A 22,799-nucleotide genomic window follows, 5' to 3' on the forward strand; every position below is an offset into this window, starting at 1 on the left:
ATTATATTATCGTTTACCACAGGAGGCGAGAGAATCAAAGAAAAAAGGATTAGTCACTTATAAGCAGAGCAAGTTCACTGTGGTGTCAGTGGCGAAGACTCTGCATGTGCGGTGAGCCGCAGGGGTCTCCCCACAGCAACACTGGGAGTCAACACCCAGGCCCCGGTAGGAGGCCCCTGCAACCCTTCTGCAGCAGGGACACTCTCAAAGCCTGTGAAGTGGGGCCAGGGGGCTGGTGAGGAGGACCAGGCTGCACCCGCAGTCCCGGCGCAGCTGCTGCCTCAGCACCAGGCCAACGGCTGGGAGACCCGGACCCCTGTCCTCTGCCTACTCGGGGGTTCTGGGTCTCCACCTGTGAGAAACCACACAGGCTGGTACGGGGGTTCTGGCAGACAGAAGCCCCATGAGACCACACAGCCCTACAGACACCAGAGGGTGAAACCGGCAAACACAAGCTACTTGGACAGCACTGCCCTGCCCATCAAGGGCCAGTGTTGAGACAGTTGCCCGGTGGCGCTGCCGACGGCCACCTGGTCAATGGCCAGGACATGCGGCCGAGTCTGACCAGCTGCTGCGATGGTGGTCTCGTCTCCACATCTTTCCAATGTGGCCTCAGTCCATGTTGCTCTTCCCTAGGGTCAGAAAGACACCCCCAACCCAGAAACCATCCAAATAGTCAGAAAGGTGCCCCAGGTCAGCCCCTACAACAGGCCCGAGAGTCTCCTAAGTGTGAAGCTGGAGTTCGGGACAGGCAGACAGAGACCACCCTGTCCCCTGTGGGGTGCGTCCACTGCACGAACACGCTCCACAGGGGATGCCAGGGCCTCCAGGCTCAGAGCATGGGCAGAAGGCACCACGTCCAGCCATCCTGGCCTACGAATGGTGCTGGTGTCGGGCAGGCTCTGAGTCGCATCCAGCACGGCCTGACCAGCCGGCACTGACCGTGGTGCCACTGACCCGCCCCGTGACCAGGAACCCACGACCCGTACCTGCTGGCTTCTCCCTGGCAGCAGCGGAGCAGGCTTGGCGATAGGTGGAGTACAGGGACGGGGGTACTCTGTCTGCTCTGAATCAGAACGAAACACAACACCCCAGTCACCCACAACACAAGCTAACTCACAAGCTGACAGTCCCAAAGCCACCGCACACAGAAGCTGGGCACAGAGTGAGGGCACAACGCTGCACCCTGAGACCCAGGGAAACCCGCCCCCGTGTCGGCCCCCTCACGGGGCCAGGGTGGCACGAGCGCATATCCGCCACAGTGGGCTCCTCGCAGGGAGATCATGAACCAATTTTACTTCTCTCACTCAAGTTCCAGTAATTTCCGAGTAGTAAAAGTGAGCCACCCTGGCTGGTGTGGCTCCATGGATTGAGTGCCGGCCTGTGAACCAAAGGGTCACCAGTTCGATTCCCACTCAGGGCACACGCCTGGGTTGCAGGCCAGTCCCTGGGGACACATGAGAGGCAACCACACATTGGTATTTCTCTCCCTCTGTCCTTCCCTTCCTCTCTAAAGATAAATGAATGATATATATATATTTTTAAATCATTTAAAAAGGAGAGTTTAAAGATATGGAGAGAAATTAAAAAACCAGCTCAGAGTTGGAAACAGTTGTCTCCAGAGAAGTGGCAGAGGAGGGTGGTGGCTGTCTTTGACAAACTTTATACAACTGTGGTTCTTTTTTCCACATCTAATTTAACCTTAAAAATCATTTCTTAAGATTAGAAATTTTAAAAAGACTGAAAATAAATGTCAAAAAAAACTAAGCAGCTACACCATCCAACACAAATAGAAAAGCCGGCCCCGCACCCCCTCTCACGGTGACTGCTAACAACACTGTCTCTTTAGTCCCCAGACCAACCTCCCCCACGCAGAGTGGACATACTCACAGTCCACTTTTCTCTGTAAAATCTTCACCAACTAATTTTGAACCAAAATTTTATAAGCAAAACCTACATGTGATAAAACAAAGCTCTAACACATAACCAGCAGTCTCTGCACCGCCCAAACCACACGCGAAAGAGACGCACACACCTCCTCAGGGACTCTATGAAGGCTGCCCGGGAGTCAGGGGGGCTCGGCAGCTGTGGGGCAAACACAGGACCCCAGTGAGGCAAGGACGTCCTCGTTCCCCGCCACCTCGGTCCCAAGTTCACAAAGAAGCGTACTGACCACTCGCGGCGTGAGCAGGGCGGTCAGAAAGTGAGACGTGTAGTAGGACCTCCGGAATATGCTGCAACGCAGAGGGGCAGGCTCAGAGGACAGAAGCGCTGGGTAACTCAGTGAATCCAGCAACGCCAGTGTCCACTCCAAGGGCACCGGGCAGGTGGTCTCAGTTTGTGGCTACAATGTTACATCATGTTGCTAAGTCCCATTCATGCAGAGGGTAGTCTGTGGTGTGACCGCCTGTGTCCTGTCCCTGGTGTGGCCAGGGGTTTGAGTCAATCCAAGGCCGCAGGGGTCACTTCAGGTCAATATTGGCATCCCCCTTGGAGATGGCATAGAAATCCTGGGAGCTGGGACCAGGTTTCTCAGAAGAAACACTGTAATAAAGCGACCTCACGTGGTAGCAACCAGAATTTCAGTTTGGGGGTGACACCAAATTTAACAGTTCTGCTATTTGACTCTGTACTGGCTTTATACTGGTCACCAGTGACGCATTAATAAAAACTGTCCCTCAAACAGTGTGGGCTCCACTCAGCCACACCCACTGGCTGTTTTGGGGGTGTCTCGGCCTTTTCTAAAAAAAGCACGTCACAGCAAGGGCTCTACACCAGCCAGCCACGGACCACTCCTGGGACGCTCACACGGGCTCTGGGGTCTCCCCATGAACATGAGCACCAGCTGCACAAGCGTCTGGGAATAGGCAAGGGGACCACTCCAGCCACAGGACCCTACCTGGCCTCCATGACGGCAACAGGAATTTTCCCTGTGTGTTCAAACACCTGGATGGCCTTCTCCACATCCTGGGCCGCCTGGCTGTGGGGCTGAGTCCGTGCAAAGAGGAAAGGAAAAAAGAAGACTTATCATTTTGCAGTAAAAGGTGCTGAGGCTGACGCACAGCACATAGGAACATTCAGAACCCGGGATGGCATCGACGGCTTTCTGCCCTTGGCAAGTCAAACCGAGCGGCTGCGTGGCCCCTCCAGGAAGCAACCGCCCTGCCCGTCCCCCTGCGTCCTTCCCGCCTCTCCTCTCTGCCGACTCCCAGGACACTACGGTGCTCCAAAAGTTCTCAGGTGAGAAGGAACAGAGACATAATTACTGATATTCTTTAGAATGCAGCAATTTTTCCTTAAAATGGAAAAACACAGTAAGTATTCCAAAATGTTCCCTTCAACGGCGTCTGTAACAGCTCTTCAGCAACTCACGGCTTTTAAGAGGGTCTTAAAAAGTACACACGCCATACGGCCACCTGCCACTGGGCCAAGGAATGCAGCCAACCTTTGCCCATGACGCCTGCCTGCCCGCGCTGGCACAGCCCACCCCTCCACACAGACCGTGAGGACGCACAGTGCGCCCCCGACGTGCGGCTGCCTGCTCTCAGCAGTGCGGACACCACGCAACGAGCACCTGGGGCAACTGGGACGCCCCGACTGCACCAGACATCCCGGGTCCCAGACAGAAAAGGCTTGAACACTCCAGAGTCACAGGAAATGAGACTGTGCTTAGAGAGCATGGGGACATGCCCGAGGGCCAGCACTGAGGTGAGTTACCTCTATGACGTCCCCGACTGAAGACAAGTCCTCATAGAGCCCCATGTTTTCCACAGAAACCTGCAGAGAAGATGTGAGCAAGAGCGTGAGGACCAGACGGGCGTGGGTGACTGTGGAGGCGGGGGGGGGGCGGGGGGAGGGGAGGGGAACCCGGGACCCACCTTCAGGTCGGCCAGCCGTGTCCTGGCCAGCGACACGTAGTCCATGAGGAGGGAGCGGTACTTGCTGGGGACATGGGGCGGGTGGAGGACGTGCACCTGTAGCAGAGGATACGGCAGAACACCAGCCTGTCAACTGTTCCTGATTTTGGGGGGAGACACTTGTACCGGTGACACCAAAAGTCAGAACTAGCCACAGACCACGAGGGCAAAGTTGGAGGAGAGATGGACGGAACCCTGGGTGAGGGGTTCCACAAGCACCGAGGGTGCCCCTGCAGAAGTGGGCAGGCGTGAGTGCTGGGGCGGCAGGGGCTCCTCGGCCACGGAACCCCGGCGTTCCTGTGCCCGCCTCTCCTGGGGTGGGCGCCCACACTGCTGCTGGCGGACAGGCCTCTGAGGGCGAGGCGTCTTTCCGTCTGAAAGGGCGCCCAGGGCACTGGGGCCCGCACTCGGGCGGGTGGGCGGAGAGGCACCAGAGGTGCGGGCAGCATTCGGCTTCGCCCAAGATGGACACACAGCTCGTCTGTCTCTCTGCCTACGACCTCCCCTGAACTCTTTAGAATGGAATGCCAAGTTCTCAATTAAAAAAAGGCGAGAATCCATTTCCAGATGCCCTCCCCCCAAAACAAATGGGTACAGTTATCTAATTAAATAAGGCTTACAGAAATAAATATATTTGAGCCGTAAGATTAACACAGACTTGCAAAAAATCGTTTCCCACACCCAGAATTCTTCTGGGGTACATCTTTCCAGGTTCTTCTTCTTCAATATAAAAATATATCATTCTTGAAAACCAAAAACGCAGTACAACACGTTCTCCTCCCACGTCAGCTCTCGGAGCTACTTCACGGAAGGGCTGAGACACCGCCCCACATGGCCGACGCCCAGAGGCGAACGAGGGGCTGCCTCCTGGCCTTCTGCCGTCGCCAGTCCTGTCCCCGAATGCACACCGACACCCCTGGCTGTCGGGTTTGCACCGTCCAGTGGGCGCCGGCCCGGGAACAGCACCCTTGGCCGAGTGTGTGGCAACAGCCAACCTCTCACCTGCAGGTACCGGGGGGCCTCAAAGGGCACGAGGTCGGACAGGAACTTGAAGAGGAAGACCAGCGCCTTCTTGCTGCTGCAGTGGTGGCCCCTCGTACTCCCGAAGGAGGCCTGGAGGGGGAGGGCATGAGGCAGGACGGCAGGCGCCCTGCTGTCCACACAGACACCTGTCGGGGTGGCCCCTCGACAGCGGAACACTGCTACTAGAAAGAGGAGCCACAGGGCCATTCAGTTCGTGCCCTCCCCAAACATCACAGTGAAGCCCTGGCCATGGAAGCAGCTGGCACAGTAGCCGCAGTGCCCAGTGGCCCTCGGAGGCACAACTCACCAACAGCCTGACAAGGCCTCTCCCAGCAGCCCCATCGTCCCCACAGAGGCCGCTCTTCCCCAGTGACGCACACAACCTCCACACTCGCCTGCACGGGCAAGGCCAGGGCAGTGGGGGTGGCGGTCCCCGGGGCCCTGACAGCCCTGACCGCAGCAGAAGCCTCTCAGGAACCGAGGGTGCTGGGGGTGTTGCGGGGAGGGAGACCGGTACGCACTGGCCCAGAGCACACCGCCACCTCCCGAACCACGCAGGTCCTGCAGCCAGGCCCTGTCACGGCACCGCACACCGAGACGCCTGCTGCAGCCGTTCTCCGCAGAGAACGAGCTTCTTCTGAACACTCTGATGGGGTAGACACAGAAGCCACCAGACAAAAGGACTCGGTCGCACAGAGGGGTTCTCGGGTCATGGCAACACCCACTCCGTGGAGAGAGCACCTCCAGGACACACGACAGACGGGCAAGCAGGAAATGGGCCCCTTGGCAGGCCTGCAGCGCAGGAAGGGTCTCGTGTGAAGGACCCCCCCACCGCCAGGCTGGGGTAAGAGCAGCCGCTCCAGGAAAAGGCAGTTTCCTTCACTGTCAGAGAAACTGCAGCCACCTGTGCCTTGTGATGAGTCAGAACTCCACTGCCCGACCCAGAGCTTACACCTGACGCCACGTCAGTCTGCTCACGGGCAGTCTTGAAACACAGAGACTGAGCCAGACCTTCGAGCACTGCACGCTCGCCTGCTGAAGGTCCGTTCAGTTGCTATAAGTTCTAGTTCAGGGTGGCTGACTAAAGGGGAAAAGGAGTCTCAAGACCAAAGAGCAGCCCTGGACGCACCACTGTAGCCTCGGTCCTGCCCTGTGCCGTCTCGAGACCTGAACAAACCTGAGGCCTGGGACACCTGACAGGGACCAGAGCAGCTGGGCAGAGCTCTCAGCAGATGACATGCCAACACAGAAACGTCCCTTGCAGCTCGAATGCGACACTGCCATCAATCCTACGCACACCCCTCAGAGATGACCCAGCACACTCATTCTCGCAACAGGTTGGGGATGTGCCAACAACCTACTGGGAGCACCAGCAGGTCAGCAAAGGCAACGCACCTGGAACCAGTCTGCGTAGGGCGGGAACACGGCGGGGCCCTCCAGCGCAGCCTGCCGCACGACCAGGAACACGGTGACCATGCTGTCCAGGTCGAAGCTCTCAAACGCACGGGCCAGCAGACGGGCCACCCAGTCTAGGCAGGAATAACGGGGAAAAATAAAAGGTGTATGTCCTACCAGGGAGCAAGTGCCCCCTCACGACCTGCAGGCCCCACACGACTTCGAGGGCCTGGGAACGGATCAGAGGAGCCAAGCAGCAACTGCCCGAGGCTGAGGAGCAGCGGCAGAGCCCAAGGGCACTGGACACAGGGCACTTTCGGGCAGGGGAGGACATCTGTCCTCACTGAGATGGACACTATCTCCACCCACAGGCTCACCCCAAATGCTGGGGTTTGGCCATCAACATGCCTGTCACTTGCACACGCGCACACACACGCACACGCACACACACGCACACACAGGATGCCCCCCAGAGCGCACCAGTCACCAGCTGCTGTGCTCCAGGGAAGCAGACCACCACCGTGGACACGCAGGACAGCACATGCTGCCAGTTCACCTCGTGCGTCTCCAGAACGTCCTGCAAGTGGCCCACCAGCTCCTCCGGACTCAGGAGCACGAAGAGCTGAAAACAAAGCGCCTGGGCTGTCGGAGCAAAACCGCTGCGGGGCAGGAGCAGGACACGCCTGAGCCCCCCTCTCTGCAGCACTGGCTGACGGCCGTGCGGAGAGCACGGGCCTCCCTCCGTGCGGACTGGAGCCTCAGCGCTCTGCCAGAGAGCTAAGACGGCCTCTCATCTGCCCTTCAACTCACCCTGCGGTAGAGGCCGGTGAGCAGAGGGTGGGTTCTCGCGAAGCTCCACTCCCTCTGCATGTGAACAGCATCGGAGACTTCACCAGGAGGAAGAACAGACAAAAAACGTCAACTGGCAATCAGCAAAAAGCTGTGTTCTAAAGCTACAACGTCAAAAAACTACCTTGTTTTAATTGGCATCTTTTCATCAGTGAAGTTCACCATTTTCCTATTTGTTAGCCATGTCTGTTACAAAATGTCTCTTTGGCCCAAATATAAACGTCCCTTTACATTTGCTATGAAAGTTCTCTAATCTGTCAGCTGCACTTCAGCTCAGCTGCTTCTAAGCTGTAACTGCCGGTAAGTGAGCAGTGAGGGGGTACTGTGTGGCGGCAGGCTGGGGCGGGTCCGGGGGATGGACGCCGGCCTGAGTCCCACTCTAGGACCTGCCCAGGATGGACCGCAGCACAGAGGCGGCTCCGGGGGCGAGGCATGCCCTTCCATTGGTCCCGACTGGTGCCACCAGCCTAGCACATGCAGTAGCAGGAGGAACACCAGAGCATTTCCTCAAGCTATCACACGGTTTTCTTGAGACATATGCATCTTGAAGCAGAACCTTGGAATTTAAAAGTATAACTATGTTTTTAAAGACCCAGGAAAAACAGATTTCATACTCAAGACATTTCTATTTTGGTGACAAGAAGAATAACAGTTTCCCCCCACACACTTCTTTAATTCTAAATTTCCTTTATGAAAACAATACTTTCAAACCAAAGGCTAGATAACGATAGTGTCCTTCTTGACCTCAAAGTGTCTGAGAGTGTTAACATGGGGCCCAAGCTCCCACCAAGGGAGGCCACGGTGGTCCCCACCTTTCAGCACAGGTTTGTGGGTGAGGATCTGAGTCAGCGTGTGTCTGAAAAACCTCTTTGGAGAATCTGTCGAAATTATACTGCGAAGCGTGTGTCCACTGAACCCACTGAACCTGCAAACGGAGCAGAAAGATGCCCAGGGTCCTAATGTCCCTACAACCTCGATGGCTCATCAAAGCATTCTGTCCAGCAAAGCAGGCCAGGACCATCAGGTCCCGACTGCCAGCTCAGTGGCTCACAGGCAGCCCTTCCCGCCACCCTGAGACACTCCGCCAGACCATGGTGCCACAGAATCCTGGGGAGCGTAGTTTCAACGAGAGAAAACCACAGGCAGGCAACAGACAAGCCAAGAAGAGGCAGGAGGTCAGAGGTGAGCAAGGGTTGGGCCTGAGGACCAGGCCCCAGCAAGCCACCAACGCTGCAAAGCCTATTTCCCCTTCTGTGAGACGGGGCCAGGCAGCAGGGTTACACCAAACTCATGAGAAGGGTCTGGCACAGGGCCTGGCACATACAGGTGCTCACACTCAGCCAACCGTGTCCTGGGACGGGAGCAGGGAGGAGGGACGGCCCTCCCTCAGAGGGAGCAGGACGTCAGCTGACAGGTGAGGAGGGACGGAGAGTGACCAGGGCCGATGCGGGGCATGTGCCAGGGTCAGCCCCGCTGATTCCTCGTGGGGGGACTGAGGGTCCCCGAAGGTAGGTGCACAGCCAGAGCCACACGTACGACGGGGGCACGGCGGGCAGAAGGGAGAACACAGGGCCTGGGGGCCTGCTCCTTCCTGTGGGGTGGGGTCCCAGCGCGCCAATCCCAGCTGGCGGGGTATCTGATTTCAGTGCAAGCATTGGCAACTAATTTAAAGTTTTAAAAACAGACTGGTGATCGTTATCTGACACCCAGGCCATGAGTTTGTGCTATCTAGGCATATTACAAAATGTGTAAAATTTAGAGACCAAAGCGGTATTTTCACTGTTTCCACAAGGTAAGGAACCAAGTTTGGCCGGTGTGGCTCAGTTGGTTGGAGCGTCATACCCGGTCAAGGCACACACCCAGGTTGCAGGTTCTAGCCCTGGTCAGGGCACGTACAAGAAGGCAACTGATCGATGCTTCTCTCTCACGTTAATGTTTCTCCCCCCACTTCCTCTCTTTCTGAAAGAGAAAATGTCCTCAGATGAGGATAAAAAATAAGTAATAAGAAGTAGTGAATGATACAGCACAGTTGAGAACTATAAAGTATTTGAGAACTAGAGCAAAATAAAGCGCAGGGAGATGCTGGGAAACTCTCGGGTTTCCCAGGACAGAGTCGATCCCCAGGCCCAACCCAGAGTGTCCACATGCAGCTCCAGAGCCAGAGAGACAAAGCCAGTGTGGCCGACCTGGGGCCACTTGGGGTCTCGGCGGGGGCCCTGGCTTAGGTGCAGGCGATGGCCCGCTGTGTGCTGCAGGAAGCCCCTAGAGGGCAGGGAGGGCAGGGCAGGAAGAGGGGTGCCGCGACCAGCGAGAGCCTGTGCCCGGAGGAACAAGGGGCCCAGAGAGGGGGCAGGGGACCCGGGTTCCTGTGCTTCGCTGCCATCACCTCTCCTGACGCAGACACGAGGGCAGTGCCCACGTGCTCAGGAGCCCCCGTCAGTACTTTGGGGTGCCTAAAACACCTAGGGCTTCTACCCCAGCGGGACCCCCCCAAGGCTCCCCAGGAACATACCAGCACCGTGCGGCCTTGTGCGATACGGACTCCTCCTGCACGCCGTCCGCCAAGGCTTCCAATGCCACTGCCGCCGGCCGTGGGGAGCAGAGCGCAGGCATCAGCCCGCCGTCCCAGCCCACCAGAAACCACCCCTGACCGAGTGCTTCCGCACAAGGCAGGCGGCTCTGGTGGGAGCCCCTCACTTCCAAGGTACAGACCTCCCGGGCCACCCAAACCCCAGACGGCACAAGGCCTTGAGGCTTTGAAGTGAATCGCTCAGTGATGCCTTTAAACCAGTCACAATATGCAGACAATGAAATGTTCCCAAGTTCACCATAAACACAATCAGCCACTCACAGCGCTGAGGAACTGAGCCAAGAGAAAAGGGGGGATAAGTTTATGCCAAATTACACCCACAGGAGGGGTGTTCCGGTACAAGGACCCTATGGGACACCTGCAAGCAGGTGAAGCCCTGGAGACGGACAGGCAGGGGTGGAGGAGACCCCCCTCTGGGGCCCGGGCAGTGCACTCACACAGCAGCATCCCCCGCAGCACAGCGGCAGCGATCTGCGGACAGACGGAGCCCCTCGCTCAGTCACGCCCGCGCATCATGCGAGCGCCACACACAATTCGGACTTTTCAAAGAGGGGCACTGCTAAGGGTTCCTTGGGTCTGTGTGTTACCCCAACAAGGAAACCAGAGAGAGTGAACAGCGGACTCTGTGCAAGTGTCCGCCTGACGTCCTGAGACTGCTGAGGCCCCAGCCCCGCCTCCCACATGTCCCAACTGCTCAGATGCTGCCCGCACAGGGGGTCCTGCTGTGGGGTCTCGGCTGTGCCCAGTAAAGAGCACCCTTCCCTTGTCTGTAAGCACAGGCCCAAAGAATGTCGGGGGAGGTCACAGCCTGTCCCATTCCCCACACCTGCTGGACTAGGGAGGAACACTGTGGAGGCATCTCATGGTCACAGCAAGGCCAGTCACCAGGCCACGGACAGCCAAGGACAGACATGGCAGGTGGGGGGCTAACCCAGCGACCCTGTGGCACTCCCCTTCGCCTTTCCTCCTACCTGGGGCATCCGTTCAGCCTCTGCATTTCTTCCAGGACCCGAGTCTTTTTGAAATCCCCTCAAAACAAACACTTGCATAAAATCTGGAAACCACAAAAGAGAAGTACTGACACACTCCATACCAGTCATCTTATAAGTGACAGGGGCCCCCACCTGCTCTGTCTCCCAACCACCCTCTGTGAGTGAAATGCACTCACTCAGCACCGCCCCAGACCCACTTTCTGCCACACTCGTGGGGGCTCCTGCCTCCTCTTCTAGCCCGTGGTAATTCCCACCTTTAACTAAACACACGAGCCATGGGGCCCCTGCTCAACGGGGCAGCAAGCGGACTTACCACAGTTTCCACACAATTCAGGCTGAATGCAAACACCCTGCGACAGGTGTGGCCTGAGATGACTTCACATGAGATCCCCATGCCATGGCATGGGGCCTGTCCTGCTTCCCGTGGTCCTCATCGCAGACAGCTGGCCTCAGCTGCACCCACGAACCACCTCTGTGAGGCACTTACCAGAGAGCATGGCCCCGGCGATGTCCGAGTGCGGACCGGCCTCTTCTGTCTGCTCACACAGACAGCGCACGTTCCTGAAGAGCCACGCCACCACTGCCTGTGTGTCCTCGTGGCTGGGGACAAGCACACGGCACACCTGGCCCCACTGTTCCACAGCCCCCAGGCCACCTTCTCCCCCTCACTTCACTAGGAAGCTCGGGCAACCACCTGAGCTTCCTGAACAGGAAGTCAGAGCTCACGAGGAAAGCCATCAGGGACGCCGACATGTTTTTCACTAATGTGAAAAACGATCGTGTTCAAGTTTACCTGTTGGAGTAGCGTACTGCTGCTGGGGGCAGAAAGCTCAGTTGCAACGTGATCACACAAAACGGCAGCAGTCCCAGGCCAGAGCCTGCCACCCAGGGGATGGGCCACTCTCAGCTTAACCTCCCGAGGACCATGGGCGCTGAGCCCCTTTACATGCTTGGCCATCTGTCCATCTTCTCTGGGAAACTGACTAAAATCCTTTGTCCATATTTGATTGGAATATTCAGGCCTCCCCCACTTCAAGGTTACAAAAACATCCTTCCAGGACTCCCTCGAGTGCTTTCAGCTGTTTTTTTTCCTTCTCTGATTCATCAGAATGTTTTTGGTATAAAGATCCAACTTAAAATCCAGACGGGGCCCATATGTCTCATCACCAGTGGTTTGAGACACCACTGTGGGGGACTGGCGGACAGTCCCCCAGCAAGAGTCCATCTCTCTGTACCAGAGAGCAAACACGCAGCCCCCAGTCTCCTGCCCCACCCGCCAGGGGGAGAGCAGCCGCTGCTGCCTGAAGAAAAGCAGGGCCCACCCACGGTCAAGTGCTCCCGGCACCTGCTTTCAGTGCATGAATCTCTCCCCTTCCACCCCACATCCACAGGCACCTGGGGCCGGGAGTCCCTGAGACTTTTAGGGAGAAAGGTGGCTCCCTTCTTCCCACGCTGCTGGCTCAGCACAAGCTGGTCTCAAGTTTGCTCAGTCACCTGCCTCTTGGGATCGCCTTTGTTGTTAGTACGGCTCTCCCCACACCCTCCCATCCTCATAGGCGGTGCTTCTCTCGTAAAACCCCCTTTCTCAGCCTTGGTGAGCTCTACAAGGGGCAGAAGTCCTTATGCACTTTCTATAAACCACATTTACCTGAACGTCTTTTTAGTTTTTAAAAACACATTTCCACATGATACATCTTACAAAGGAAACATCACCAAGTGTGTGCATAAGACTTCAATTACAAAAACATTCTCTTTAAATAATAAAATACAGTTGACCCTTGGACAACTTTTGACTCCCCCAAAATGTAATACAGTCATCGTCCCTCAGTATCTGCAGGTGACTGACTCCAGGACTCACCAGCAATACTCAAGTCCATACGTAAAATGGCACCGAACACCCACGGCCAGCCCTCTGCACCCACAGATTCCCAGCTGCAGACTGAATTCTGTTTTTGAACCTCTTGGTTGAACCCACAGATGCAAAACCAATGGCTACAGAGGCCAACTGCACTTATTGGTGGGGAAAAAAACCCACGTTGTTCAAAGACTGGATGTAATAGCCTCTCCAGGTGATTTTGGCTTTGATGTGTTAAGTCACGCAGGACCAGATCACGAACACAGAGTCACGTAACATAAGGAAATGTTCTATCGTCACTACCTTTCCAGCAGCTCTTGCAGGTTCACGATGTTCTGTACGTGAAGACGCCACACAGCTTCCAGCAACAAAGAATCCTGGAGAGAGTGACAGCATTGAGTCCTTCCGGACTCACTCCCTACAGAATGTTCAGCCTGTGGTCTTCATCACCAAGCTCTATCAAAAATCCAAGTGCAGGGCCCTGGCTGCTATAGCTCAATGGATTGAGCACAGGCCCGCAAACCAAAGGGTCACAGGTTTGGTTCCCAGTCAGGACACATGCCTGGGGTGCGGGTCAGACTCCCAATAGGGGACACATGAGAGGCAACCACACACTGATGTTTCTCTCCCTCTCTTTCTTCTTCCCTTCCTCTCTCTCTAAAGATAATTTTTTTTAAAAAAAGAAAATCAAGTACAGTAATAGCACAGCCTAAAATGTGCCTCATCTGCTACGGTTTTAACCTTACCACACCTGCAGACACACCCGCAGCCAGCTGTCCCTTCTCCTGCCCGACCGCACCACGGGTCCTGCAGGCTCCGACAGGACCTGCCCAGTCACTGGCTTCCCCCACTTCCAGACCTTCCTCCACCACGGCCAACACAAGACTCCAAATCACAAAGGAATGTGCCAGTCTCTTTTTTGGGCTCCTGCAAGGCCCCTCACAGCATCCAGGACACAGTTCCCTCTTCAACACGGGACAGCCCTTTGTGACCGGGGCCCTGTCTCCTGTCCTCCCCCAGCATGGACACACACAGTCCCCTCGGTCACCCTGCTCCAGTGGCTCCCACCGCGACAGACCACACTCCTCCTCCACTCATGCCCTTCCCAGCCCCAGCCACCAGCAGCCCCCACTCCTGCTGCGCCCTATGCACACGCACACATGGTGTCTGAGTGTTTCCTTCCTGCCCGCAGGCACCTGCTCAGCACGTCCCCACTCGGGGCCTGCTGGAGTGCTTGGTGGGAAGGCTTTCTTCTCAAAGAAACGTGGGGGTCCTGGTGGCTCCCCCCAAACAACAGGACCCTGACTGGAAGAGCCCTGGTGTCAGAGGTGCAATCACAGGAGTCGGAGCTGATACCTGTGCTTTCCACAGTTCTTGACAGAAGGCGAGACGGGAGAACATGCTGTGCTCCGATAACTGCCCAGTGATCTCCAACAGGGAAGACAGTTTCTTCTGAAAAGAGAAGTCTTTCGTAAAAGTGGGCAAACATCTGGGACAATGTTAAGGAAATGTCCCACTTTCCCCAACAGCTTAGAAGAGCGGCATGGTCTCCGCATCACGCCTTACTCTCTGCTCCGGGTCCAGCAGCACCCCGAGGGAGGGCTCGGCGTGTGCCTTGCAGATCTGCACAATGCCGGAGGCCACCGTCTGGCTGGCCAGGACTGCCACTGGAACCCCCAGCCTCAAGGCCTGATCCCGCAAGGCGGAGCCTGAAGACAACACAAAGCATGGGAGACACACCGCAACACCGAAAACAGAAGGCCTGCAGTCTCCAACGCCTTCTTTCTACCGTGCTGCAGGACCACAGAACCCTGCCTGCAGAGGGAGGAACTGAAGGCCAGGGAAACACAGGTGCTGAGTGAAGACCATCTGGGTTGGAAGCAGCTGTCAGAGCGCCTGCAGCCCACAGCTGCGCACCTAGAAGTGCGCTTGGTGGGACACAGACGGGGGCTGGCAGTTGCATTCTGACAGGGAACTTTATTGCCCTGGACCGCGCTCAGATGGTTGGAGCAGCATCCAGGTAAGTCAAGAGCATGGGTTCAACTCCGGGCCAGGGCACACACAAGAGTCAACCAGTTAATGCATGAGTAGATAAAACAATAAATTGATGTCTCTCAAAAAATCATTTAATTTTTTTTTAAGTTTTACCAACTTTTTCAAAGGAGCACAGTAAGTTGAGAACTACAGCAGCCTCTGTTTGTGAATTCCTGTTTTTCTATAATCACTTCTGCGTCAAAGACGAGATGGGACCACTGGGGCGGGACGCGGCGCAGAGGGGGCGTGGGCTGTGACTCACCGACCAGGGCGCCAAGGTTGCTGTGGTCCGACCGCAGGTCAGGCCAGGCGCTGGGGCGCAGCTTCGCGGGGGGCGGGCCTCCCACCTGGAAGCAGCACAAACCGGGCAGCGCGCGGCAGCTCCACCTCCAGAAGGTGAGCGCACCCCGTTGGCTCCTCACCGGTCAGCACGGAGCTGGCGCCCCCGACCCTCCGGCCCCGCAGGGACACAGCCCGTCCGCCGCACAGGCCGGGCTCCTCACCTCCAGCAGAAGGTGGCCCAGGTTCAGGTGGCGCCTCAGGAGCTGCACCGCGGCCGCCCGGATCTGCGGTCCATGTTCAGCACCAGGCTTCTGCCTCCTGACCCTGCCCACTGAGGACCGGGTCGGACAAAGGGAGCGCCAGTCAGGGACCCAGCAGCGGGCCCTGGCAACACCACCCCCCTCCTGAGCCTGACCCCGGGCCCACCGAGGGCCGCGGCCGGGCGTGAAACCAAGGCCACACGCCGCAGCTACCTGCGTTCCCGGGCCGTTTGGGAGACCGCACCCCTTCGCAGGGCTGCCTTTCCCAACACTACGTCTGACACACAACGACCCTGGGAGGAGCCGGAGTTCGGTGTGCAGGGTCAGGAGGAAGGTCGGGGTCGGGGTCGAGGTAGGAGCGGGCTCAAAGCAGCCAACGCGGGGGAAAACCCTGGCCTCCCCGGCTCGGAAGGCTCCGGCGGGAAGGGGCCCGGGGAGGGGCCCAGTCCGGGCCCTTGCGCCCACGTACTCAGCAGCTCGGCCCACGTCCTCCTGCGGCCCCGGGGCCCGGGGTCTTTGGCGGTGTCCCGCGCGCTGGAACCAGCCATGGCGTGAGCACCACACTCTCCGGCAGCTCCCAGCGTCCGGCCCGCGCTGCTTTCCCATTGGCTCGCAACCAGCGCGGCCTTTCCATTGGCTGGAGGCCCTCGCTGCCTTCCCATTGGCTGGCTGCTGCCCGACGACACCCCCGCCGAGGCGGGACCTGGTACAGCAGCCATCTTGGTGGTGGCGGGAGGAAGGGAAACGACAGCCACTCGGGCGAAGTGGACCCGGGATTGGAGTTGGTGTGTAGCGGGGCGGATTCAAAAGGGCATCCACCGACAAGAAAACGGCGGCACGCATCACGCATTATTCCCGCCAACAATGACGCACAGCTGGTCCTGAAGAAGCAACGGCCAAACCCAAATCCAGAAACGCCAAAAACCGTGGGCAGCGTGCTTCAGACCAGAAGTGTAAACGGGGAAATCAGCCCGCGGGCGCTACCCGGTACAACCTGCAAGGACAGACCTGCTCTGTGTCCCCTCCGCCCAAGAGGTAGCTCGTGAGGCGGCCAGTGACACCAAGGAACTAAACGCTTAATGTCCCTTGACTTTACGTTTCGGTGACCACACGGTTCCGGCTCCCGAATGATGGCACAGCGCCGGCCTCCAGCCGCAAACCCAGGGCTCAGAACTGCCCCGTGGGAGGCCCCCTCCCGGCGGGGAGCCGGGCTGAAGGCTTCAGTGGCTGGTGTGCGGAGGTGAAGCTCACCCGTGTTTCTGGTTGTGTAGTATTCCACTCTACAAATGCAGTTTGTATTTAATGTTTTCATATGCTTATGTTTTATTTTCTGGATATTGTATTCTGGTTTTACATCTTAAAAAGCTTCAGCTGGAGCGAGACTGCCTGTACCGGGCTAGCCAATCCTTAGCGGACCGCAAAGAGCTGGGGAGTGTGCGAGTGATACGCCGACGGAGGAATCCAGAGCCGGATCTGCTCCATTTGGGCCCCAAACCCAGGAGGCCACAGGGCTCTGCCTCGGTCACCGCCGGGTCTGGTGCCAGACTTCTTGGAAGTAGCTGGCCCTGGCGGTTGCCCCTGCCCAGCCTTGCCTTTCCCATGGAAACCCCCAACAAAGGCAGTGACCTTAGCCTTCCCCTCATTCCTTTCTTCCATCTTCTGGCCACCCTGGCGCTGCCCCCTGAGGCCCTAAGACTCATGAATACAATAAACTTTGCTCCCTAGAGCCTCTTCTGCATCTCCTCTGGTGATCATCAAAGACATTTTCTTAAAAGGCAAAGTGAGGGCAGCTCAGGGTTAGAAGAGCTGAGGCCACCCAGCGAAGTTCACACCCCGCCTGGGGCTGGGGAGCAGCAGCGGACCGGGGGCCGTGGAGCTTCACTGACCGACCAACCTCTGGGCGAGGGCAGCAGACTGCCTGGCTCCCCAGGCCCTGGGGCTGAGGATGAACTGTAGGAAGCCTGTCAGATAAGGACACAGGCTTTCTCGCCACCGCAAACCGGGAGAGCTCTCTAGGCTTCTTTTGACAGGTTGTACCTTGCACCATTTTTACGCATGCGTGAGAAGACAAACTGGCAGACGCCGTGTGGAAGGCATCCCGAGCCCCCTGGCCCTTCCAAGGGGTGAATTAGACACACAACCCAGTTTTCTAAGTAGGAAAAGCGCCTATTCTTCCTGCCTACATGAGTCTGTCTCCTGTGCTTCCTTAACTTTCACAAGGGACACCACGTCTGATCCTCCTGGTGGAGGGTTTGCTGCGATAACAAGCAATGCTGACACCAGCTGGGTGTCCCGCAGTTCAACTCAATCCTGCCACCATCTTTGCGGAGACAGATCCCCCTAGACGGCCTCCACTTCAGGCACCAATGCTAAATTATAGGCCCCCAGATTATCTGCAGCCTCTGCCAGATTTGGCAACAAATTGAGGAGTCTCTAAACCCCCTCCTCAGGTTCACTTAATTTGCTAGAGCAGCACACAGAATTCAAGGAGACATTTACCAGTTTTTTAAAGGATATGCTGAAGGGTACAGGCTGAGGTCTAGGAGGGTCCCGAGTCCTGGGGCCTTTGTCTCCATAGAGCTGGGATGGATGTGTTTCACGATCTGGGAACTCTCCGCAGCCCCGTAAGTTTGGGATTTTATAGAGGCTTCTTCACGTGGGCACAGTCCATCGTAAACTCCGCTTCCAACCCCCCATGCCTGCCCTGTTCTGGAGGGTGGGGCTGAGGCGGAGATCAACGTATGTCTGCATTATCTCACAGCGGGTTGAAAGAGTCAAGTCACCTTCCCACTCAGTCTCAGCATCCAGGTTTTTCCCTGCCTTGGCCGCATCTGCTTCTCACCTCTTCCTGACCGTTCTGCCCCGCACGGGGGGATGGCCCCTATTTCATGACACTGTACACGGAAATGGGCAAGAACCAGGAAAAAACAGGAAGGGCTTTTCCTTGGCATTGTCTGAGGTGCCAGGAAATACTGGGGATGAGGGTGAGTCTCTCACAGCCTCTGACTCCCACGCTCTACGGTTGGAAAGTGACTAAAAGCCTTTCATATCTGGAAAATCCATAAAAGCCGGCATCTCAAGGATGCTCTTCAAAGCCCTGGGGGCAGGAGAGGCCATTAGGCAGCTCCACATGCACCCCCACCCCCAGTGGCTCTGAGCACTAAGGGGTCTTCTCTCTGCGCTGGTTGTCCTGTGCCTGGTACACGTGCCCCTTCTCTGCCCCTCTGGACCGTCCACCCACCCCCGAGCCGTGCTGACTGCTCAGGCTGCATTCAGCACAACCACGCTCTTGTTTGTGACTGAGACACTCGGGGCCAGGGGTGGGGTGTGGACACCGAGTCAGAACCCCTGAAGTCCGTATGAGGATTCTTTCAGCACCTCCCACTCCACGATGACTGGGAAGCCACAGCAAACAGGCAGGCAGCTGCTCTCAAGCAGCCCCAAGAGTCCCGTTACGGGTCCTGGCCATCAGCTCTGCCTGCCCCCTCCCACTCTGGCTCTCAGTGGGCCGTGCCTCCAGCAGAGAGCTCAGACCTCGCCCAGAGCTGCCTGTTTTCCGCACCTTTCAGGTTATTTGAGGGGGGAGTCAATTATTAAGTTTTAGAGAACAGTATTTTCACTGGGCCATGAGTCATTTCATGAAAAACTTTTCTTTCTTCACGTCCTCAAGCTGCTGACTAGGACTGAGCCCTGATTACTTTAATTACTTTAATTAGCAATCAAATCAGACTTGTGTTCTCCCAAAGCTTGCCAAATTCCAGTGTAGACACAAATTCCCCTTAACCAAGTGAAGGTATAAAAGAGCTTCATAAAACCCGCCAGCACATGTCCAGCTCGGAGGGACGCTGTGCTCAGAGAGCCAGGGGCATGCGCAGACCCGAGGGCCACACACTGGCCACCCAGCTCCGTCTGGCCGGGCTCGGGTGCAGGCTGGGGACCACACCCGCCTCAGCTGGGCAGGCAGGGCCCTTGCGTGCATGGTGCCAGCGCTCACGTTCGGTTTGCCGTGAGAACACCAATGTTCTGCATTTCTGCACTTCGAGGTTGCGCTGTAGGAAGAGGCGGGCAAAGGAGCTTGGTGCTGTGGTGTGACCTTTTCCTCAGGAAGTGAGGCCATTAGAGTCAGAGGGTAGAATGCCTGAGACCCTCTCCCACAAGCACCCAGACTACTCAGGAGAAAAACAAGGCACAGAAAACCTTCCAGCCTCAGTTCCTCCAGTTGTAAAACCAGCCTGACAGATACTGGCAAGTTTCCCGGGGACCTGTGTGTGAAAGTCCAGAGCACTCACTTGGCCCACAGTCGAGAGTGACCTTCAGTGTTTCATCGGGAGCCCAGGGCCGGCTGAGAGCCATCAAGGTGATGCAATAGTGAGGGGACACCCCCTTCCGTCTAAAGGCTCCTTCCCCAAGGGCAACATCTGGACAGCCCACCATCTGGCAACAGCTAACACCTGTGCTGCCAGGCCCCCTTCCCAGAAGGGCCTCTAAGGAATGCCGGGGCTGCCCCCATTCAAGCAGCAGTCTGTGAACTGGAGGTGGAGGGCGTGGGATGCAGCGGGGAGGGGTGCAGGCAGGAGCAGGGGCTGTTGTCCTTGTGAGGTGGCCGCCACGGATCTCAGTTAGACAAAGCCACGAAGCCACACCATAAAGCTTAGTGTGTGTGGGTGCGTGCACACACACGCACACAATTCACTTAACCCCACTGCCTCTGCTCTTCCCAGCAAAGTCACCCATCAATGGCAGTGGCAAATGGGAAGCAGGGACATGAACGTGCTGATGCCCCCATCCCCTGCTGTGCAGACAGATGCTGGGGCTGCCTTTGGAAGGAGGTGGTGAGCTTGGGAATGGCTTGAAGGGCCCCCCAGTAAAGCTGAGCCAAATCGGGGTGAGGCAGGAAAGGAGAGTCGTCCTTCTCACTCCCTTCCTTTCTGGATCCTGTCCCAGCCACTGCCTTGAGAGGGACAAGGAGGCCCAGCTGGCCTTGGAGCTCTTGGAGAAGGCAGAGTCAGTCACCTGCCTGTAGGTGGGACCGCAGTGGCAGGTAGCCAAGGAACTCTTTCGCACTTCAAAGACGATTTAGTTAGAAAGACCCAAAATAAAGAAGGGAGCTGATTCAGCAGCAGAAAACATTCAAAACACCAAAGACTGTCCTGGTAGCTCAGTTGGTTAGAGCATCACCTGGATATGGCAAGGTCACAGGTTCAATCCCGGGTCGGGGCACAGGCAAGCATCACCCAGCGATGCAAAAATAACATTGGAACAACAAATTGATGTTTCTGTCTCTCTTGGTCCAAAAAAGTTTTTAAAAAATCAATAGAAAAAAGATTAAAATAAAAGCATCGAATACCGCCTCAGGCCTGTGTGAGGAGAGCCTGGCTTGGTTATCAAAAGTGCCCCCCTCACCGTGACAAGTCCAGAAGGTAGGACCCTTCCATGCACAAAAAATGCCCCCACCACCATGACACGACCACCCTGACTCACTCCGGCACAGAAGGGAGGTGCGAGACCTTTGTTTCAAACATGGGAAGGACTTTCTCCCCCACTACGGAAACAGAAACACATGCTGAATGACGACTAAAATTAGAGGTACAGAAAAACACTGATTTGCCCAAAATCACACCTAGAAACAACTTCCATTGATATTTTACTGTGCCTACTTTCAGGCTGTCTCCTTGGCAATTTTTTAAACTGCTGCATTATAATTGTGTTTTTCGTCTACAATGATTCATGGGCATCTCTGGCAACGGAGCAATCCTGTTCTCCTGAAGCCTCGTTAATTGCCTCTCCAAGCCTCACTGAGATGCCCCTGCGGTGGAACCAGCCTGTTGCTGAGTGTGAGTCATCCCCTCTCACTCCCCTTGGGAAGCCAGAGTTCTTTAAAGTGTGCCAACTTTGAGTCTGCAGACTTGTCTTTATTGCCTTAGGATGAGTTACAAGTCATGGAATTGCTGGCTCAAGACCACACACACGTTAATATTTGCTCTTTAAAATGTTAAGACTTTATTTATTTATTTAAGAGAGAGGGGAAGGGAGGGAGAAAGAGAGGAAGAAAAACACTGATGTGTGGTTGCCTCTCATGCGCCCCTGAATGGAGACCTGGCCCACAACCCAGACGTGTGCCCTGACTGGGAATCGAACCAGTGACCTTTCAGTTTGCAGGCGGGCGCTCAATCCACTGAGCCACACCAGCCAGTGCCGCTCTCTATTTTTTTTGCCACACCCGACCTTTACTAGTGAGTATACAGACATGCAGATTGAGAAGTGCTGTGTCCCAGCCCGGCCCTGTGTTCATGGGCAAGGTCGCTGGTCCCAGGGGGCAGACCCCCTCATGAAACCCTGATTCCAGAATATTAAAAACACATGTTGGAGGACTTAACAGTAAAGTTCTGATGAAAGTAACGATGGTGTTGCTCCATCAGGGAAACGCTTTATAACTGGCTTTCCTGTCTTTTCCCCCTTTCTCTTCCTTTGCATTGAGTGCAGTGTTACTGCTACAGCTCAGTGTGCGGCCTTGGTTCCAGTCCATGTGTGGCAGCTTTGCCTCGCCCACCACAGGGCTGAGTGGTGGCCCCAAAGAGGCGTGTCTGCGGTGACTTCGCCTGCAAACAGGGGCTTTGCAGATGAAATCCAGTTTGGATATGGAATCTTGAGAAGAGATCACCCTGGATGATCCAGGAAGGCCTTAATCCAATGGCAAGAGTCATCAGAGGCAAAAAGAAGACACGGGGGAGAGAAGGCTGGTGTGGCACAGCGCCAGCCCAGGACACCGGGAGCTCCACGGCCTGCAAGGGGCAGGAGTGTCCCTCCCTACCGGACCCTCTGCAGGGAGCACGGTCCTGCCTCACACGCACCGTCTGAAACTTGATTTCAGACTCTGGTCTCCAGAATTATAAGAAAATAAATTTCCATTGTTTTAAGCCACCAGATAGTGTCATTTGAGGTGATGGATTCTCTGAGAGAGGCCAAGAGCACGGGGTCACCACTGTCCGGGCCCTGGGGACCCACCAGCGAGAAACCTGCCAGAGTCCCTGCTGGTGGTGGCAGGGCTCACTGCCTACTGGGAAGCGGTGGACAATGAGTTATAAATAGTGTGGTTAGTGCACTGAGAAAAACAGAGAAGGTCCGATTACTAAGATGGGGGGCAGGGAGAAAGGGGGGCGTCCACATGGATCTTGTAAGCATCATGAGGACCTTAGCTCTGGTGCCCTTGGAGCCGGCCCCTGGTGGGTGCATGCCCGCATTATGCAGCTTGTCGTAAAGACCCCGGGAGGCAGGGTCAGGGCGTGGAGGCCAGTCAGATGGATTCTGGCGATTACCAGGTAAAAGATGGGGGGCGGGAAGCTTAGTCCAGAGGGGTGTCATGCAGGTGAGAGACGTAGCTGTTCCTACGTTGAAGGTTGACCTTCCAGGTGAGAGAGAGTCTGGGGTTTCTGGACATGAGCCGGTGGAAGGGTGGTGTCAGTACTGAGGGAGATGCCGGGCGGGGGCCGCAGAGACAGAAACCTGGGAAGACCAGGGCCAGAATCTGAACAGGTCAAATTCCAGGTGGAGCTGCTGGGGGGCAGCTGGTTCCGGGAGCCATCCCCACATGCACACGCGCTC

The 22,799-nt window shown here is 56.4% G+C and overlaps 1 protein-coding gene across 1 annotated transcript in view; it reads right to left on the reverse strand.

Moving 5' to 3' along the window:
- FANCA (FA complementation group A) overlaps positions 1-15,861 on the reverse strand; it is a 34,889-nt gene extending 19,028 nt beyond the window's left edge. The window contains exons 1-21 of the mRNA XM_037066452.1: positions 15,667-15,861; positions 15,159-15,268; positions 14,918-15,002; positions 14,188-14,330; positions 13,978-14,073; positions 12,925-12,998; positions 11,254-11,366; positions 10,746-10,828; positions 10,212-10,245; positions 9,697-9,763; positions 7,997-8,109; positions 7,146-7,222; positions 6,816-6,957; positions 6,336-6,469; positions 4,920-5,030; positions 3,879-3,974; positions 3,718-3,777; positions 2,900-2,988; positions 2,174-2,234; positions 2,036-2,085; positions 990-1,066 (exon numbers count right to left, since the gene is read on the reverse strand). Of these exons, the coding sequence (XP_036922347.1) occupies positions 990-1,066; positions 2,036-2,085; positions 2,174-2,234; positions 2,900-2,988; positions 3,718-3,777; positions 3,879-3,974; positions 4,920-5,030; positions 6,336-6,469; positions 6,816-6,957; positions 7,146-7,222; positions 7,997-8,109; positions 9,697-9,763; positions 10,212-10,245; positions 10,746-10,828; positions 11,254-11,366; positions 12,925-12,998; positions 13,978-14,073; positions 14,188-14,330; positions 14,918-15,002; positions 15,159-15,268; positions 15,667-15,859 (2,008 nt within the window). The 5' untranslated portion in view covers positions 15,860-15,861. The remainder of the gene's footprint in view (positions 1-989; positions 1,067-2,035; positions 2,086-2,173; positions 2,235-2,899; positions 2,989-3,717; positions 3,778-3,878; positions 3,975-4,919; positions 5,031-6,335; positions 6,470-6,815; positions 6,958-7,145; positions 7,223-7,996; positions 8,110-9,696; positions 9,764-10,211; positions 10,246-10,745; positions 10,829-11,253; positions 11,367-12,924; positions 12,999-13,977; positions 14,074-14,187; positions 14,331-14,917; positions 15,003-15,158; positions 15,269-15,666) is intronic.
- Between the last annotated feature and the right edge of the window lie 6,938 nt (positions 15,862-22,799).

The sequence above is a fragment of the Sturnira hondurensis genome, unplaced genomic scaffold (genome assembly GCF_014824575.4).
Source record: "Sturnira hondurensis isolate 20B ecotype Veracruz unplaced genomic scaffold, ASM1482457v3 Scaffold0016617, whole genome shotgun sequence".
In the NCBI taxonomy this organism is placed as follows: Eukaryota; Metazoa; Chordata; class Mammalia; order Chiroptera; family Phyllostomidae; genus Sturnira; species Sturnira hondurensis.